The sequence below is a fragment of the Periophthalmus magnuspinnatus genome, chromosome 1 (genome assembly GCF_009829125.3).
Source record: "Periophthalmus magnuspinnatus isolate fPerMag1 chromosome 1, fPerMag1.2.pri, whole genome shotgun sequence".
In the NCBI taxonomy this organism is placed as follows: Eukaryota; Metazoa; Chordata; class Actinopteri; order Gobiiformes; family Gobiidae; genus Periophthalmus; species Periophthalmus magnuspinnatus.
The window spans coordinates 26,364,366-26,384,564 of NC_047126.1; the positions used below are offsets into that span (position 1 = coordinate 26,364,366).

Here is a 20,199-nt window from a genome sequence, read left to right on the forward strand (position 1 = left end):
CCTGGACGACTGAGGAATTACACAGACAAGATGGAACAGTGTTTCTGTTTGAGTGTACTACTACATACAATATTTGTGTGTTAAACATGTGTGAATGAAACAACACAACTCTACATATCTTTTTGATGAGGAAACAACATTGTAACATAGAACAGGAAAAAAAAAAACGTAATATGGGCCCTTTAAATATTATTGGCCTATAGAATTTAGTAATGTCATCTGAAGCCCAACAATTCCCTTTTCTTTTTCTTCTTCGATATAAATTTAATTCAAACTAACATACTTTGCCCCTCTCTATCTTCAGGTCCGGCGGTCCATAAACATCAGTACTCGAGTCATGCGGTCACAGACATAAACTTGGACAATGTTTGTAAGAAAGGCAACACTCTGCTGTGGGACCTGGTGCAAGACGAGGATGCGGTAAGTCAGGGCTAATGTTGGTTAAAAAAAAGATTAAAAAAATAAAAGTGTTTGAAAAAAATTACTTTATTTGGTCATTTTTATAACTTTATCTTAGTGCATAAATACACAATATATAAGAAATCACGAAAATCATGTGACCAAATTTGGGATAGATCTGACTTTAGCGGTTTAAATTATTTCAAATCATTCTTATGGACCCCATTCTGTCTCATCCCATACATATTACTGTTTTTATTTGTGTCACTTTGTTTCCTTTCACTCAGTACATTTACCGTATTTTCCGGACTATACGTTGCTCTGAAGTGAAAAAATGCATAATAATGAAGAAAATATACATATAAGTTGCATTTTTTAGCAAATGTATTTTTACAAACTCTGACACTAAGAACAGACATTTTATCTTTAAAAGCAAGTTATAATAATAACAATAAAATGGAGAACAACAGGCTGAATAACAGTACAGCACTCTAACGTAACACATTTATATGTATTCACCTACATGAAGCATAGACAACTAATAAATGCGAACTGATATTAACAGTCAATAATCACTAAATTCATTGAATTCTTCGTCCTTTGTCAACATTTCTGACCATGTTCTTCTGCTTTTTAGATCCATTTGTCAGAGGGCCTCATAAACGAAGCCGAGAAACTGCTGTGTTCGCTGGTTTGTTGGTTCACAGACCGACAGATCCGAATGCGCTTCATCGAGGGCTGCCTGGACAACCTTGCACACCACCGGTAACACATACCTGTTTTTATAAAGTTTTAGATGGATATAGCTTTGAACATTTGGTGTAGATCAGGGCTGCTCAACTACATTTTCTCCAGGGGTAGATTTTTTTTGAAGGGTTGAAAATGTGCAAAACATGGCAACACTTTTAAGAGAATTCAAGGTCACGCAAAATATTTCAATACTAGATCTGTTTCATTAATGACTGAATACTGCTGCATTACAATTTTGGAAAAATAAAATGCTCTGTGAAATTGCCAGTGCAGTACTGAACTAGCATCAAACTAGGACTAGACTAGTACCAATTGGTTCTAAATTAGGGCTATCTCAGAATTGTGATCCTTAAGCCATGTATAATGTTGTTATCCAATGAAAAACATGCCTGGAGTTGTTTTGTTTCATTCACACATGTTTGACTAATCCTGCTTTATTAGTCTGTCAAAACCCTCTGTTCCACCTTGTGATGTAATGAAGTGGTAGTTTAGTTGAAATCATCCAAATGATTCTAGTGAAAGTGTATGGAATTTAAACATGCAGGGTTTGTGTGTTAAACAGCTTTTTCTAACCTCTCCTCTCTCAGGTCTGTGGTGGTGTCTCTGCGTTTGCTCCCAAAACTTTTCGGCACTTTTCAGCAGTTCGGCTCCAGCTACGACACTCACTGGATCACTATGTAAGGACATGTAAACTCTTCACTCGGATGTTTTGCTAAAAAAAATATTTTCTCAGTTTGGCAATTTTTTTAGGTCTAAAATTTTACTTCCTGGTTGGAAATCATGACATCACACTAGGGAATTCCATAATCGTTACATAGCAACCATGCTGTAGAATAGGCCAAAACACCGCTATTGTACACAGGAATTATTATTTGGCAAATAATAATCAAACATTGTTATTTTGTTGAAATCATGTTTAAAGTATCAGAAAAAATGTGTTTCTTGTGTAAATTATGCCCAACTTTTAGATCGAATTCTTCCTAGAACCCCCCTCCCCCAGAGCTTTCTACTTTCAACATTTTGTCACAAATTGCTTGATTAGTGTAAAACTATAATTTATATTTACAGCAGGTAGTATCCCACCAAGTAAGGCAAAATTAGAGAATCATCAAAACCTGTCACACACCTGTTAAAACATTTTAGGTGGGCGGAGAAGGAGCTGCACATGATGAGGCTGTTCTTTGATGATCTGCAACATTACATCCAGGAGGTCAGGGAGCAGAGACACAAGTTTGCACTGTGAGTACAAACTAAAAATATATAAAAAGTGATTAATGACAACTAAAGCTTCAAATATGAAATGTATTTTTTTCGTGTGGTGCGTTCAGGTGTCTGTTTTTTCTGTGGTGCGTTCAGGTACAGCCACAGCGCGGAGGTCCAGGTCCGACTACAGTTTCTCACCTGTGTCTTCTCCACTCTGGGCTCTCCGGACCACTTCAGTCAGTAAACTGGGACCGGGACTGTGACCAAGACTGGGACCGACACTGGAACCTAGACCAGAACTGAGACTGGGATCTTTTCATTTGTGTTCCAGGGCTGAGTCTGGAGCAGGTAGACATCTTGTGGCACTGTTTGGTGGAGGACTCTGAATGTTACGACGACGCACTGCACTGGTTTTTGAACCAGGTCCGGTCCAAAGACCAACACGCAATGGGCATGGAGACCTACAAGCATCTGTTCCTTGAGAAGGTGAGACGTTTTCATATATACAGTTATATTTCTGCTGGTGATAGGGTGATCGTTGTAATAAAGGTTGTCACAAAAATTGAAAATCTGATCTTAATTGACACTCAAACTAGTATTGAAACTAGATATTAATTTGAGCAGGTATCAATGCTAAAAAAGTCACATTCACAGGACAGAAATGAACCTTTCCTGAATAGCTTTAGAATGATCTTTAGCTGTAACAGAACAAGTACAAGACCACATAGGCTTTATATGTCCATGGACCACTATGGAACCTACCTGGATGACTGAGGCATTACACAGATATAAGGCCACATGGTAATATAAAAACAAGTATTATGATTTAATGTTGAAAATCACATTCTGTTGTCTTCATCGGAATCTGTATTGAGTATCGAGTCAATTCCTTGGTATCAAAATTGAGTTTGAAATTTTAGTATTGTGACATCTGATGTTTAATATGTCCTCTACTACTTGTTTCCAGATGCCACAGCTTAAGCCAGAGACCATCTCGATGACTGGACTGAACCTGTTTCAACACTTGTGTAATCTTGCTCGGCTTGCCACCAGCGCTTTGGACAACGCTGCCAGCTGTGAGGTAGTACTGCACTACCTAGTTGATACTTTGCAGTGACATCACACTGGGGATCCTCTATATGTATCTCTATGGTTGAATGTTCATCAGTTACCATGAAGATGCAATGCACACATTAGCAAACACAGACAAAAACAGCACATTTTCAGAAGCCTGTGATCAATGTGAGTCCAATGTGAATTTAGGTGTTTTATGTTCATAAAAAATGTGCAAGTGACTAACTGAAAAACTGTTGGCTAATGCTAGCTAGCTTGTGACTATAATGTTTTGTGTGACTTGTTTAACAGCACAAATCATCTCAACAAAGTCCGTTCTTTCTTGTCAGATTGTGTTAAAATAAAGCTCATATTAAACTCTAACAGAGATTCAGACAGCGCAGTGCCTGTAGTTCATCATATCTACAAGGAATGTTAATGACATCAGCTGCAAAGTATCAATATCACTTTTAATATAACAAATCAACATCTATAAAATAGTTTCCTTTAAACCCTGTGTCTGTATTTGTTCTCAGTTGTGTGGCATGGATCAGTTGTGGGGCATCGCTCTCAGGGCTCAGTCTGCAGACATCAGCCGTGCAGCCATCCAGTACATCAACTCCTACTACATCAACGGTACCTCTATACATTCTGTTTTTTATTTCTGTTGATTTTTTACACTATTGATTTGCTTCAGTAACAGTTCTTCTTTGTCATTTCCAGCAGGCAAAACAGGTCTGGAGAAGGAGCAGGAGTTCATCAGGAAGTGCATGGAGAGTTTGCTTATGGCCTCAGCCAATCTAGAGAAAGACGCTCACTCCAGTCTGACCAGCATCGAGAGGGGGCTGCTCATGTTAAAGACTCACCTGGAGGCCTTCAGACGCAGGTACGGGCGGTTTATCTAGGATTGAAGGATGCAAAATGTAGGACTCATGATTCATTCATCATGACATTTTCATTATTGTCATCGTTGTCACTTTGTCATTCTTGTAGGTTTGCGTACCACCTCCGTCAGTGGCAGATCGAGGGCACTGGGATCAGCAGTCACCTCAAAGCTCTGAGTGATAAACAGTCTCTGCCTCTGAGGATTGTGTGTCAACCTGCAGGACTCCCAGACAAGGTACTATGTCTTACCACAGTGTCTGGATGTATCTGTTGGTCATGGTCAGACAGAGATGGTAGAGTCTGCAACATTCAAATTCATAAATGCATTATTCATTCATTCCACACTCGGTGGTGGTGAGATACCCTGAGGCAGACCGACAGAGTTGAGGCTGCCAATCTCAGATGTTCATTCACACACCACAATCACAGATGAGCAAGGTGGTTGAAATGTCTTGCACAAGGACACAAAGACAATATGGATTGGCAACAAACTGCCAATTCCTCGGTTGGTGTGCTCTAACTGAAAGACTAATTATTAGCATTATTATTTATTCCCATATTTGCAGATGACCATCGAGATGTACCCCAGTGACCAAGTGGCAGACCTGAGGGCAGAGGTCACGCACTGGTACGAGAACCTTCAGAAGGAGCAATTGAACCAACAGCCTCAGCTCCAGGAGTTTGGGCAGAGCGCGAGACAGGGGGCTGGAGATTTTCCAGGTCTGAAACGGGCTTCATTTTTTATTTAAATTTTAATATTAATTTGCTGACTGTTTTGATAAGTCAACTCAAACAATATAATTTGTTTCACATTTGTTTTAGTTTAGTTAGTACAACAGTCCTACTTTTGCATCATTCTGGAACTCATGCATTTGCAGACACACTGACTGTTTCTCTCCACAGGGGGGCTAATGGGGCCGGTCAGAATGATCTCCTCTGGACATGAGCTCACCACAGACTACGATGAGAAAACACTGCATGAACTCGGGTTTAAAGACATGCAGGTCAGTGGACTTTTACCCAAATAAAAACTTCAACTAAATCACTACTTTCAACAAAATATAACTTTTCCACTTGCCTTATGTATTCTAAGTATCTTAATATTTCACCATGATGAGTTTATAAGCACCTTTCACAACTTTCAGAAGTCATCACAGTGATGCAGCATGCAAACAGTGCTCAAAACTTACAGTTAGAAAGTCAGAATCTTACAGTTAATCCTCTTTGTGGTTAACTGTAAGTTTCTGTGTGATGCTCAGCCTACAAACCTGTCATCCATGCTTCCGTGACAATTCTCAATAAATATACAAAAACATAGTACAATACTGTACACAGCACCTAGACAAACCTGATGCGATGTGCAGTAGTTTTATTAGCGAGATGCACGCCAATTGTGTTATCACTCTGAAGGGGGGGTGACTTGGGAGCAAAGGGAGAGGAGACTCGGACTGTCAAAAATGGAAGTGAAACTTGTGAAAACATGTTAATGTGTCATTTTTGGAAAATTTAGCATTTTCAAAACAATAGCAGTAACATGAACTAAATATTTATGTGCCCTGCCCCTGTGTGTTCTCAGATGGTGTTTGTGTCCTTGGGCGCCCCCAGGAGGGAGAGGAAGGGTGAGGGGGTACAACTGCCTGCGTCATGTCTACCTCCTCCTCAGAAAGAACACATCCCAATGCTACTGCTGCTACAGGAGCCTCACCTCACGTCACTGTTTGAGCTGTTAGAGATGTTGGCCTCCTTTAAACCGCCAAGCCCCCATGCAGACAAGGCCCAGGAGAGCACAGAGGTGAGAGGAGAGGGAGGGGGGTGTAAGATGTTTTTATAATGTACCTCACAATACGTTTAAGTATTATGGTATTTTCTGATCTAGTTAATAATATTGTGTCTTCATCACAAACATACATGGTTTTGTGCCAAAAGACAATCACGTAAACAAGCCAAGATCAACCACTACTGAATAGCCTTGCAACTGACCCAATCTAATGTACAGATCTATACTATAATTGTTGTACTCTGTATGTTGTTTACTTCCTCTGGTTCTTCATACTGACCTTGTATTTCTCCTTCAGAGCACTCGCTGTGAGGAGCTGCACTTTCACGCAGAGAATCTCTCTCGTCGGGTTTGGGAGCTGCTGATGCTTCTGCCCACATGTCCCAAAATGCTCCAGGCATTTCAGAACATCTCAGACGAACCGGTCAGAGCCTTTTAACTACCCTGTACATAATGTTTCATATTTACCTCAAAACTAAATGACTTCTTGTATTATTTAGTTTTGTACCTATTTTTTCCTCCACCTATCCATATATCTTTAAGCTTGAATGTGCGTCAGAAAATTGGCAAAATTGTTGCATGTCAGTGGTCAGTAATGAGGGTTTTTTTTTGTTTTTTTTTGTTTTTTATGTCTGGATGAGCTCAAAAACATCTAAATCAAACTATGGCCCAAAGGCCAAATGCAGTCCCTCAAGCTTTCAAATGATTTGGCCCACATTAAGAAGTACTTTTTCAAAATCTACGTTGATAAAGCCAATATCAAATATTTAGTGTGTCCTATTAAGGATCTAAGCATGAGTAAAGGTCTCGTGGTCTCTCATTCTAACCTGTTATAAATGCACATATTGTTCACCGTATTGACCATCAGTCTGTGGCACTCGATCGGGGGTGTTGAAGTATCCTTCATCTCCCCCTGTTGTGAGCTAACAAGCTATACAAGCTCTGCACAATTACAGCAACAACAGAGAAATTGCTTTCACTTTCCATTTTGCATAAACTCTCCCAGAGATGCAAGAATAGGGTAATGCAGAAGCTTTTTTGTCAGTCTTTCATGAAACTATGATACTCAAAGCTGATCATCTGTTCCAAACTGAGAGTGGAAGAGCGTTTCCCATTGGAAGTATGCATAATCTAGAAACGTTACACTACAATAATAATAATTCAAAAACTAATTAAAACACAAAGGTGTCACTTGTGTTTTCCCCTCTGCTTCTTTTCTGAGTTGGGTGTTGTTTCAGCATAAAAAATTTATTAAAATTAGAAAGAAAAAGATTTTGTTCTTTAAAAAATTTGATCCAGTTCCTACATACTGCCCGATGTTTTGTTTGGTTTTTTTGGATAAGATTTTGTTCATTTATCTGTTTTATTTTCAGACGGAGGAGGGTCTGTGTTGGAAGGAGCTGCTCAGGATTAAGAGTCCTCACAAACTGCTGTATGCTTTGGAGATCATTGAGGCTCTGGGCAAACCCAACAGGCGAATTCACAGAGAGTCTACCGTAAGAGAGAAATACGCATTAGATAAATTGATATCCAGTTTTGCGTAAGATGAATCTGCTGTAAAAAGACATCAGAACAAGAGGTTTTTGATGTCATCTAAGCATGTTTGAGTAATCTAGTGATCTTTCCTGGGCTCTATTTGTACCCTTTTTATGGTTAGCTGTACTGACTCAGATCTGGTCCACTGCTCAAGACTATTGTTTTATGAGATGTCTGTGGAAGCACCGCTATGGATAATATTTAATTACCCTCCTTACCTTTGGTGATTTTCCAGGGAAGTTACAGTGACCTGTACCCAGACTCTGATGACTCCAGTGAAGATCAGATTGAGAACAGCAAAAACTCCTGGAGCTGCAAGGTAATAATACTACTGCTACTGTTGCTACTGCCACTGCTACTACTGCCATTGGTACGATAAGTGCTACTGTCACAATGATTCCTTTTTCTGTTTTAGTTTGTTTCATCTGGAGGTCTTCAGCTGCTTTTGGAAATCTTTAACTCTGGGATTTTAGAGCCGAAAGACCAGGAATCATGGACAGTGGTAAGAAAATAATGTAGTTATCCTGTCTCCCCCTCTCAGTAAGGAGGTTGGGGCTTAGATTCCTGATATTTAGTATTGAGTATTTTTTGTGATCTCATTAGTGGTTGCTGGACTGCCTGGCCTGCTTGTTGAAGCTCATCTGTCAGTTTGCTGTGGATCCGCCAGACCTGGACTTGGCCTATCACGATGTGTTTTCCTGGTCCGGACTAAACGAGAGCCAGAGGAAGAGGGCGTGGCCGGGGAAGTCCAGGAAGTCCACAGTGGAGCATGGCAAAGGACTACACATCCCACGACTCACAGAGGTAGGAAGAGGGACATGGGTACAGTACCGTTGTTGCGATGCCAAAATTTCCAACTCGATTTCGATACTAAGGAATAGACTCAATACTCAAAATGGATACCGATACAATGATGATAATAAAAAATGCTCTTTATTCAAACAAATGAATACCATTTTCAACATTAAATAGTACTACTTTCTTTTGTAGCTTTTATAATGTTTAAATCCAGGATCAAAGCAATTCTGTTCAACTGTGCATATGACAGAAAGGTTTTTATTCTGCACTCTTCTCTTTTAATGTTAATTTTATGATGATTATTTATGTTTTGATTTGTTTGTACTGCTATTTTAATGTATTTTTTAGTCTGGAAAGCACTTTCAATTACTTTGTGTACAAATTGTGCTATACAAATAAACTTGCCTTGCCTATTACCTTGTGTAATTCCTCAGTCATCCAGGTAGGTTCCATAGTGGTTCATGGATATATACTAGTCCATGTAGCCTTATGCTTGTTCTGATACAGCTCAAGTTCATTCTAAAGCTATTCAGGAAGGTTAATTTTTGTTGATACTGGTTTTAGAATCGATTAGTATCAGATTTTTGACAGTTTACAATATGGCTAAAGTTGTATTAAAACATTTAGTGCTTTCCATGTTGAATTGAATCAAAATTTCATCAAAAATTGTCCAGATGCAGCTTTTTTAAAGTATTTTAAAATTGTGTGATCTTGGGCAGTGAATGAATAATAAACCAAATTCGATGATGATTATGATTTGGAGCAAGCATTATAATTTCCTGTCTCTGTTCTCTGTAGGTTTTTCTGAGCCTGGTTCAGGGCACATCTCTGATCCAACGTTTGATAAATGTGGCCTACACCTATGACAACCTCGCACACAGGTCAGACATTGGAGTCCTGTTTATATGATGATTTATGATTTAATGTTGCACCTTTAAATGATCCCTTTTTGTCTTGTTTCTTCTCAGAGTTCTGAAGGCTCAGTCCGACCACCGATCACGCCATGAAGGTACATATTCCTATTGCCTATTGTCAGATTGTAATGGCACAGTATAAATGTTTTTGTCCTGAACAGTTTAGTCCCAGGTTTCGTTATGATTGATATTATCGATATGTGATTTATTATTTTTATATTATCTATTAGTACTGTAGGTATAAAGATGTTTAGTCGATTCATTGATTCATTTTGAATCAGAGAATATATATTAGTCAACTAATCATTTTGTTTAGATGATAAGGATTTATATGGGACACCAGCAGAAAGAAGGAGGGAGTGAATTAGCTGAACATTTGGTGTGTTTTGGTATTTATATGTAAAAAGGCAGATTAAACTATTTTAATCTGTCTTTGTTAATGCATTGTTTCCTGCTACTTTTTCTGCATAAATAGTAGTTTTTGCATGAACTCCCATGCATTTGTAGTCTTGTAAGTGCAGTTTGGGTCAGATACATTGAAATACATAATAGCTTTTGCCAGGCCCCCTTTTTAGTTGACTAATTGATTGGCAGGACATGTCTTTACTCCACCAAGAATTTTAATCTTTAGTCAACTCCAGTCCTATTATCAACGTGACTGCTGGTCATTTGTGCTTTCCTCAGTATGATGTTATAGATATGATGTATATATTTCTTCTCTCCTCAGTGACTCATTACTCTATGTGGTTGCTGGTCAGTTGGGCTCACTGCTCCTCTTCAGTAAAGTCCAGTTTGGCCGATAGTGAACACCTCCATGACTGGCTCAAGAAGCTCACCCTGCTCATCCCAGAGGTACAAACATATTGTTTATTGATTGATATCTACTCTTGGTTTTACTACAATTATTATTTAATACCATTATACATTTTGAGGTTATGCACTGACTTCTCAATATTCTGACTGAGTGGCAGAGCTATGGGCAGCATAACAGAAAAAATGTTTCTTTACTTTTTATTACCTCCTTTATGTGCATGAAGCTATTGTTTTCACCCCAATATAATCTGTTGTCTGCATTGTCCCTGTTGTATAGCTGTTGACTGAATTTCTACTATTATCTTTATTTTCTTGTTTTAGATGTCAGGTACAAACTAAATATTTAGCAGAGACTTATATTTGTTAGTAAACTGTAGCAGCTTTTTCACATTTTAGATGTATTTTGAGCTACAGGAGAAAATGTCATTACTAACCATTGACACTCATATACCTTTGCCACTCACTCATTAAGTTCCCAAGGTTGTGATGTCATCTACATAACCTCTAGTGTTAGTTCCCAGTCTTTTGAAACCAAGTGTACGGTAGAGAAAGATGCTGCAGTACATGATACATATGAAGATTTGATAATATATTAATTAATATTAGTGTTATTTTTCACCCAAGAAAGGCGATGCAGTTTGCACTGTTGTTGAGTAAATATAACAGTAACAGCAGAGTCCTTAGTTAATTAGATTGTTGATGAGTGATTTTTTTTTTTTCTTTTTTTTTTGTTCACACTTGCTGTGAGTACCTGTATCACTAACTGATTGTCCCTGCTCTGTCCCCCAGCCTGCAGTTCGTCATGAAGCCTGTAACGGCCTGTATAAGCTCTCTCTGTGCGGCCTGGAGGGAGGAGAGTCCATAAACCGCTCCTTTCTGCTGCTCGCTGCGTCCACTCTGCTCAAATTCCTGTCAGATGCTCAGGCGCTCAAACCGCTCCGGGTGAGTCTCAGCCTTGGTGGAGGTCTGAATTTTTATTATCCGTTTGCCTTGATGTTTTCACAAAATATTTTTGTAAAAGACACCTAAAATACAAAAATACCCATGATATTGACATTGTATCACCAAATTTAGTATGACTATTGATATATCAATATTTTAGTTTACTTTAGCCCTAAAATATGAAATATAGAATACATTTAAAATGCAGATGGTGGACACTCGTAAAAGTTCCATCGTGCACCTTTAAATCGCTTCATCCTGTGTAGCACAAGCAGAGGACTGTAACTTTGCTGATTACACTGTTTTATTTACTGAAATAAACAGTGTTTACTTTGTCAGGCGGAGGATTACGAGGAGGAGCCTCTGCTGAGGACCGGCTGTAAAGAATACTTCTGGCTCCTGTGTAAACTCATCGACAACATCCATGTGAAGGATGCCAGCCAGGTACACCCTGCTACTGTTGTCTCAACTGATGAATATAATTTGAAATCAATTGTATTTGACTAAATTGGCTTGACATTTCATCAAAACATGATTAAAATAACACAATTCTGATATCTTGTATTTTCATTAAAACAAAATGTTACCACTGTTAACAGTAATTGTTTTCAAAAATTGTTTTGTTTCATATGTACTCCATTCAGAATTACTCCATATCTTTAAACCTGAAAAATACAAAATAATTGTTTGTAAATGTAAGTAATGATAACTGAAGTACAGTATATGTGATGAGCCTGTTGTTAGAGTGGTGTTTTTGACTCACAGAAGCTCTCTCTGTCGATGGCTCCGCTGCAGACCACCCTCCTGGACCTGGACGCTCTGGCACGACACCTGGCTGACTGCATCCGGAGGTCAGGATATTACTACTACTATTACTAATACTATTACTATAATACTAACAATACTACGAACACTACCACCACTACTACTACTAACACTACTACATCTATTAACAGTACTACTGCAGCTACTACTACTTCTATTACTACTTCTACTAGTAACACCACTACTACTAACACTATTAACATTACTGCTACTATTACTAACACTACTAACATGTGGCCAAACCTTTGTGTCAAAGCCTGATCTCATCAGATCTGAGAAGTTAAGCAGGACTGGGCATGGTTAGTACTTGGAGTGGAGACCGCTGGAAATACAAGACACTTCACCCACACTGCCCACACTGCCTATAATGAATGTAGTTGTCTGAGGAGCCCATGGCACAGATTGGCAGCCTTGCTTCTGTCAGTCTGCCCCAAGGCAGCTGCGGCTACAATGGTAGCTTACCAGCCCCGGGTATGGAATGAATGTATAATGCACAAAACTGTAAGTGACTCTGAGCTTCTGGAAAAGCTCTATATAAGACTTATGAATTATTATTGCTATTATTCACATTATTAACACTACTACTGCTACTACTAACACACTACTGCTTCTGGCGCAGCGCCTCTGGTGCTGCTTCAGTCTGCTTCTGTCCTTTGTGATGGAGTAGCCCCATGAAAGCCCGCAGCAGTCTGTAACCTAAGCACATACATACAAACACGCTATTACCTAAACACACACATACAAACACATGCTACCACCTACCTGTTTGTTCATTTATTCCGCTCCACCATCAAGGTCCATAGTTATGTCCTCCAACAAACTTTAAAGAAGTTTACAAGGCCCCAATGTCAAACACTTTGTTTTGTTGCCTCATGCGTGGGACATTGGTGTCTGATGTCATAGTGACATCACAGCAAAATGCTTTTTTTTTTTCCACAAAATTAATTTTATTATTTCCCCTGATTGAGCTACAGGCTCAAAGACATATTGGCCATATTGTAAAATGATTTTTTTTTCATGTTTTCTTACTGTTGTTGGTTTTGAGTTGAAATGTGTATTTTTGTGTTAGCTGACTTGTGGAAGAAGCCTTGGTGGATAAAAGAAAGCTACTCTCCTTCCCTCAGTCAGTGTGGGCCAGGGCTATAACCCAGTACTTTCTTTTCCTTCCTTTCCTTTATCTTTTGCAGCCGTGAGATTTTGGACCAGCAGGACGGCACCATAGAAGATGATGGACTGACTGGTTTACTACGCTTAGCCACCAGTGTTTTGAAGCACAAGCCTCCCTTTAAATTTTCTCGTGAGGGTCAAGAGTTCCTTCGTGATGTATACAACCTCCTGTTCCTTCTGCCGAGCCTGTCTGACCGCTCGCAGCCCAAATGCAAGTCCCACTCTGCCCGAGCCGCAGCCTACGACCTCCTGGTGGAAACGGTCAAAGGATCTGTCGACAACTACAGACTGCTTCATAACTGGGTCATGGCTCAGCATATGCAGAGTGAGAACAACATTATATTATATTAGGCTTAATCAGACACTAATTAATACTAAAGCTAGTGTGAAAACGGGATCATTTGAGCAGGTAAATACTAAAAAGTCACACACAGGACACAAATTAACCTTTTCACAGGACACAAATTAACCTTTTCACAGGACACAAATTAACCTTTTCCTTAAAAGAATGATCTTGAGCTGTATCAGAACCACTAGTAGGACCACATAGACTATGTGGTCTTATACTGGACAACTGAGGGATTAGTTATAAGGAGACATAAAAGAAAGTACTATAATTTAATATTGAAAATTATATTATCAACATAGTATGTGAAAAGGTATTGGTTATAGAGTTAATTCCTTAGTATTAAAATCAAGTCTGAAATTTTAATATTCTTACAGCACTACTTTATATACAATAAATAGTTGTAGTGTCACAATACAGAAATTTCAGACGTGAGTTCAATACTAAGGAAAGGACTGATACCACGATGATAATTTAAAAAAAAATATTTTATTCATTTATTTATAATAGAATGTGATTTTCAACATTAAATGGTAGTACTTTCTTTTATATTTTCACGTGGCCTTATATCTGTGTAATCCCTCAGTCGTTCAGGTAGGTTCTACAGTGGTCCATGGATGCATACTGGTCCATGGATGCATACTAGTCTATGTGTCTTATACTTGTCCTGATACATTCTAAAACTATTCAGGAAAGGTTCATTTCTGCCCTGTGAATGTGACTTTTTTAGTATTGATACCTGCTCAAATGAGATATTAAAACTAGTAACAAAACTAGATACTATTAGTATCTGAGTTTCAATACTTTACAACCTTAATTTATATACATCCCCCTCTGCCATTCTGACCTAAGTCTTCCCCTTCTTTCTCTTCAGCATCCCATGCTCCATATAAGTGGGACTACTGGCCTCATGATGATGTCCGAGCCGAATGTCGCTTTGTGGGCCTCACAAACCTGGGAGCTACCTGCTACTTAGCCTCCACCATCCAACAGCTGTACATGATCCCAGAGGCCAGACAGGCTGTATTCACTGCTAAGGTCAGAGACATAATAAAGGAGTGTAGGAAGCAGGGTCATAGGCATTTAGCCCATTAATCTGTTGATGTTGTCTTTAGTAAAGCTTTTATTAGTTGACTACGTTGACTTGGTTTTCAGCTGTGGCTACAATAGTAGCTTACCACCATCAGTGTGGAGTGAATGAATAATGCATTGTGAAGCGTCTTTGAGTGTCCAAAAAAGCGCTAAATAAATCTGATCATTATTATTAAATGTACTGATATGTGCAGTGCTCTGAAAAGGTACATAATGTACCTTTTTAATGTTTAAATGTGCTGATGTTTTTACAGTACGCAGAAGACATCAAGCATAAGACGACTCTGCTGGAGCTGCAGAAGATGTTCACATACCTCATGGTGAGTTTGACTTGAGGAAATTTGAAAACATCAATCTGCTAACGCTTTAATATTAAGTGATTTCATTCACAGTCATCAGTTCTTGAATTCATGGTTTTCAGGGAAATTATTCCTTCCTGATTTTAAAAATTTTGGAAGGGTCTTCCCCCATTCAAAAGATTTAATATTTTTATTGAAATTACATAATTGCTATAATAACGGACCGTTACCATAGCTTGAAAACCTTGTTTCAATCTAGCTCATATACAGTACAAATTTTTAAAAGCACATCTAAGCCTGGAGAATATATGTATATAAATGCACCTCCACAACACTAAAACTTAATAGGCTGTTGTCATCAGCAAAGCCTATGATATAAATAAATAAATCCCTTTGCTTGTTTAGTAATGAATTTGTTGTGGTTTCAGGAGAGTGAGAGGAAGGCATATAATCCACGTCCGTTCTGTAAAACCTACACAATGGACAAACAGCCTCTGAACACTGGAGAACAGAAAGACATGACAGAGTTCTTCACTGACCTCATCACCAAAATCGAAGAGATGTCTCAGGACCTGGTAAAGTCTGATTATTCATATTTAAAGCCTGGAGCACCTGATTTTCAAACTGCAAAAGGAGAACATGTTTTCAGATATATCTTCCTAGCTCTTCTTTGGCACATTAATATTCGCTTACAGTTTCAGGAGAAGTTGACCTCAGTCACTACTTATGACTTTTACTTTAGGGTTGAAAATGGTGTGCAGCGGTCTTATTTTCTCACAAAGTGAGCCTTTTGCAGTAACTCTCTACGGGAAAACATTTGCAGTAATAAAGTTAACTCCTCCAGTTTTAAATCTAAATGTAAATGAAATTCAAAATGTTTGATCAAATATGATTATTTTTTTGTGAATGAATAAAACTAAATGGGAAAAAATACACAAGAGGAGAACAAGATACATATAATCTTTTCTATTTTTCAGAAAAACACAGTGAAGACCTTGTTTGGAGGTGTCATCACCAACAATGTAGTTTCTCTGGTGAGTTTCAGGATTATTGTGTTAAAATATTAGATGATTATTAGACCAGATTAGGACAGTTTGTTTTATTAGACTTCATTTGTGAAGACTTTATAATGTGACGCTGTTTCTTTTCAGGACTGTGACCATGTGAGTCAAACTGCAGAGGAGTTCTACACCGTCCGGTGCCAAGTGGCCGATATGAAGAACATTTATGTGAGTTATTCTCCCTATTTTTTTTTTATTATTATTATTTTTTTTATTATGAACTTCAACATTTATAGAGAAGTGATGATGTCATTTCTGGGTCCAATCAGAAACTTCACAGCTGATTTCTAGCTTTGTTTTTGTTCCTTATTCATCAAACAAGAGACAGTTACCTTTCAAAAGTGTATGTTTAACCACAAATTTTGTCAAATATATAAATAATAAAGCCTCTGTTGTGCCTCTCAGATGCATGTCCATGAAAAATTAAAATGTGATTTATGTAAGTGAACTCTATATTCTGTTTAGCTCTGTTGTGTTCTCTTTGTTTGCACATTACTTGGTGAGAAGTGTGAAAAATGCACTCCCTATTTCAAAAAAGGGTTCAGGGTTGCTATTGCCTTTCCATATGCAGGGGAGCTCAACAAAGTTTGGTTCTATTTCATCCCTGCGGACCACCAGAGGGCGATGCTGAAATCACTGGCATATAGTTTGAGTATTAAAATCAACAAAGTCACCACGTGACCTTCTGGGCCAATCAGATGTTATATAGACCGGACTTCGAGGCTCTGTTTCTGCAGAATCTTCTCACAGAAATGCAAAAATTCTGAGTGATGCTCTGGCGGTCATACAGGATTCATAGAGTTGTAGTTATATCCATAACTTTTATTTTCATGTCTCACATCTTCCAAAGCATTAATGAGCAGAAAAAAAATGGTGGTGAAACAATCCACGTTTATGTTTGTACAGGAGTCTCTGGATGAAGTGACCATCAAAGACACTCTAGAGGGAGACAACATGTACACATGCTCCCAGTGTGGCAAGAAGGTCCGAGCTGAGAAGAGGTACAAACATCCTATACGTTTAAAACTTGGTCCTTTCTCCTGTGCCTAACCATTGCCTCTCCCCCTCCCTTCCTCTCTCTGTGTCTTTCTCTCTCTCTGTCTGTTTCTCTGCCTGTCTTTCTCTCTCTCTCTTCCTCTCCCTCTCTCTAGGGCCTGTTTTAAGAAGCTCCCTCGGATCCTGAGCTTTAACACAATGCGTTACACCTTTAACATGGTGACGATGATGAAGGAGAAAGTCAACACCCACTTCTCATTTCCTCTGAGACTCGACATGACGCCGTACACAGAGGATGTGCTCATGGGAAAAGGCGACCGCAAAGAAGGTAATACTGTCTGGGGTTGTCAAAAGTAATCAATACTAAAATTAGTATTGAAACTAGATACTCATTTGAGCAAGTATTGATACTAAAGTCATATTGACAGTACAGAAATGAACTTTTCCTGAATAGCTTTAGAATGATCTTGAGCTGCATCAGTATACGCCCATGGGCCTCTAAGAAACCTACCTGGACAACTGAGGGACTACACAAATTTAAGACCACATGGTAATATAAAAGAAAGTACTACTATGTGTATCTGTGTATCGAAATTTTAGTAAAACACTTGTGCTGTCTGCATCTAATTATAAAGCCCTTTTTTCTCAGCTAAACTGGAAGTGCGTGTTAGCATGTAAATGTTTGTTAGCTTTACCATGGTGGTGATGCTCTGAATGCATAAGGTAAGCGAGGAATAACTTATGACCACTGCAAACTAAAACTAACTTTAAAATGAATATTTGGTAAATAGTGAAATTACTGAAAAGAGTGGAAAGAGCAAAATTTTACCATTATAATACTGTTATAATATTGAAATTTTGATTGCTGATGGGGTCCATGCACCTGTTGTTTTTTGCAGGTTTCCGTGATGAAGGGGAAGGGTCAAAGGGCTCAAAGGTCACAGAGAGTTATGAGTATGACCTCATCGGGGTCACAGTTCACACGGGAACAGCAGACGGTGGCCATTACTACAGCTTCATCAGAGACATCATCAACCCGCACGCCTACAAGAACAACAAGTGGTGAGGGAATACCGGACATGGACTGGACATGGACTGGACATGGACTGGACATGGACTGGACATGGACTGGACATGGACTGGACATGGACTGCTCTCTATACATTGACCAAACTAGTGGTAGTGTGACCTCACCTTAAAGCGGACTAAGCCAGAACTAAACCAGGACCAAAGCCTACAAGTACAACATCCATCTTCTTCGCTTATCCGGAGTCGGGTCGCGGGAGCAACAGTCTAAGCAGGGACTCCCAGACTTCCCTCACCCCAGACACGTCCTCCAGCTCCTCCGGTGGGACCCCAAGGTGTTCCCAGGCCAGCCGAGAGACATAGTCCCTCCAGCATGTCCTGGGTTTACCCCGAGGCCTCCTCCCGGTGGGACATGCCCGGCACTCCTCCCGAGGGAGGCGTCCAGGGGAGCATCCAGAACAGATGCCCAAGGCACCTCAGCAAACTCCCCTCAACATGGAGGAGCAGCGGCTCTACTCCAAGCTCCTCCCATGTGACAGCTCCTCACCCTATCTCTAAGGGAACGCCCAGCCACCCTGCGGAGGAAACCCACCACCACCATCACATACCACAAGTACAACAAGTGGGACTAAACTAGGCCTAAAACAGGACTAGACCGAGAATATGCATTTTTTTTCTTGTTTGTAAATAAATGTTTTTTCAGGTATTTATTCAATGATGCGGAGGTGAAACCTTTTGACTCTGCACAGCTTGCCTCTGAGTGTTTTGGAGGAGAAATGACGGTACAGACTTTTACCCCAAAAAATATTCTTTTGCAAGTTCACTCTTACTTATAATTTAGTTTTGTTTTTTCCAGACCAAAACCTACGACTCTGTGACCGACAAGTTCATGGATTTCTCATTTGAAAAAGTAAGAATTCAGACCAATATTATGCACGATAACATCGGTCACCGATAATTATTGGCCAATAACTGAAATTATGACACAGATAAATGGTAGCCCAAAATACAATTTCAGCCACTTTTCCTCACTCAGAGCTTTTACTCTGAGCCCCGGCTCCACCCCCTGCTCCAGCTGCACACACAGAGCAGCTCCAGGTCAGAGGCAGTGAGCAGAGGTCAAGTGTTTACATATACAGGTTTCTTTTATGTTTGGAGGAAAGAAAGTTCAGCAAAACTGCTTTGTACCAGCCCCTGTGGTTTAGACACAGGAGAGTGGATACAGGCTTCTAACATTTAATTTAGCAAGTCATCTTAAAGTTTTCACCGCAACTCTGAGTGAAAATATGAGGCCCCGATGGGCAGCTGAGACTATGACAGTCTGTGCATTGACGCTGTAGCTTGACATAGATGCTGTCGGGCTGATGGTCTTGGACTATGCCAGGATCTAGTATTTTAGTTCTCAATCAAACGGGAGGACGGGTGGTGCAGCAGGAGGAGTTTGCCTGTTTGAACCACTGCTGTGACTGTGTGCTCCATATGCAGACGCTGCGCTTCACTAAACGGCCCAGTCCAGATGGACTTTGTACAGGGCTGTCTTTGTCTGCCTCACTCCGCGAACCTTTTATTCATTGCATATATTCACAATACACAGTGGCTGCTTTGAGCTTGTGTCCCTCAAAATCCATGTCATGTTAAAGGAGCAGCTACGGGCCTGCCCCTTTCAGTCTGTTGCACAAAGCATGAAACCCACAGATAGAATATGGCTTATATGAAACATTTTGGAAAATAACAAAATAAAACAAATAGCACTGACAATGTGGCAAGAAGAATTAATGTTGGCCTGTATGAAACATTAGCAGGAAATGGGATGTCTATAATTAAATTATATTGAGCTTATTAAGCAGGCCACAACCCAATATTGTTACGTCATATTTGTACATTTTAAATACGTCATATTTTATTAATTTTGTATATGTATTATATGGTCTGCTTTAGTCTCATTTCATAATTTTACATTTTAACCCTTTAAGGACTGAGCACATTATAGAAAAAAATATATTTATAAAACAAAGCTCAGATTAAAGTCTAACTTGTGTAAGAGATCTTCAGACCCAGGGAATGTTGATGCCATCAGTTGCAAAGTATCAATATGTTGTTAATCATATATATCACTGAAATATATCATCAGCCTTATAGGGCCTCATAGTTCTCCTGTTCTCCACAGACCCACAGTGCCTACATGCTGTTCTATAAGAGAGTGGAGCTGGAGGAAGATAATGGAAAAGACTTCAGCTTTGATGTGTCTCCAGATCTACTTGAGGTACAGACTTTAAGATTATAGTATAAACTAAATAATGTAAACACATCACTGGGT

The 20,199-nt window shown here is 39.3% G+C and overlaps 1 protein-coding gene across 3 annotated transcripts in view; it reads left to right on the forward strand.

The window, feature by feature from the left end:
- The window catches only part of usp34 (ubiquitin specific peptidase 34), a 58,542-nt gene that overhangs the window by 20,023 nt on the left and 18,320 nt on the right, over positions 1-20,199 (forward strand). For 2 of the 3 annotated variants that reach the window (XM_055224005.1, XM_055224008.1), the window contains exons 18-53: positions 305-420; positions 1,037-1,164; positions 1,737-1,826; positions 2,293-2,388; positions 2,506-2,588; positions 2,684-2,838; positions 3,320-3,433; positions 3,942-4,041; positions 4,129-4,291; positions 4,399-4,525; positions 4,857-5,010; positions 5,194-5,294; positions 5,867-6,082; positions 6,366-6,491; positions 7,441-7,563; positions 7,839-7,922; positions 8,019-8,105; positions 8,207-8,407; positions 9,200-9,282; positions 9,370-9,410; positions 10,043-10,167; positions 10,918-11,070; positions 11,410-11,514; positions 11,836-11,921; positions 13,083-13,387; positions 14,283-14,446; positions 14,755-14,820; positions 15,228-15,374; positions 15,777-15,833; positions 15,951-16,028; positions 16,767-16,861; positions 17,012-17,184; positions 17,756-17,918; positions 18,586-18,664; positions 18,739-18,792; positions 20,050-20,145. In XM_055224005.1, the coding sequence (XP_055079980.1) occupies positions 305-420; positions 1,037-1,164; positions 1,737-1,826; positions 2,293-2,388; positions 2,506-2,588; positions 2,684-2,838; positions 3,320-3,433; positions 3,942-4,041; positions 4,129-4,291; positions 4,399-4,525; positions 4,857-5,010; positions 5,194-5,294; positions 5,867-6,082; positions 6,366-6,491; positions 7,441-7,563; positions 7,839-7,922; positions 8,019-8,105; positions 8,207-8,407; positions 9,200-9,282; positions 9,370-9,410; positions 10,043-10,167; positions 10,918-11,070; positions 11,410-11,514; positions 11,836-11,921; positions 13,083-13,387; positions 14,283-14,446; positions 14,755-14,820; positions 15,228-15,374; positions 15,777-15,833; positions 15,951-16,028; positions 16,767-16,861; positions 17,012-17,184; positions 17,756-17,918; positions 18,586-18,664; positions 18,739-18,792; positions 20,050-20,145 (4,334 nt within the window). The remainder of the gene's footprint in view (positions 1-304; positions 421-1,036; positions 1,165-1,736; positions 1,827-2,292; positions 2,389-2,505; positions 2,589-2,683; positions 2,839-3,319; positions 3,434-3,941; positions 4,042-4,128; positions 4,292-4,398; positions 4,526-4,856; positions 5,011-5,193; positions 5,295-5,866; positions 6,083-6,365; positions 6,492-7,440; positions 7,564-7,838; positions 7,923-8,018; positions 8,106-8,206; positions 8,408-9,199; positions 9,283-9,369; positions 9,411-10,042; positions 10,168-10,917; positions 11,071-11,409; positions 11,515-11,835; positions 11,922-13,082; positions 13,388-14,282; positions 14,447-14,754; positions 14,821-15,227; positions 15,375-15,776; positions 15,834-15,950; positions 16,029-16,766; positions 16,862-17,011; positions 17,185-17,755; positions 17,919-18,585; positions 18,665-18,738; positions 18,793-20,049; positions 20,146-20,199) is intronic. The other variant, XM_055224011.1, reaches the window with a different exon arrangement.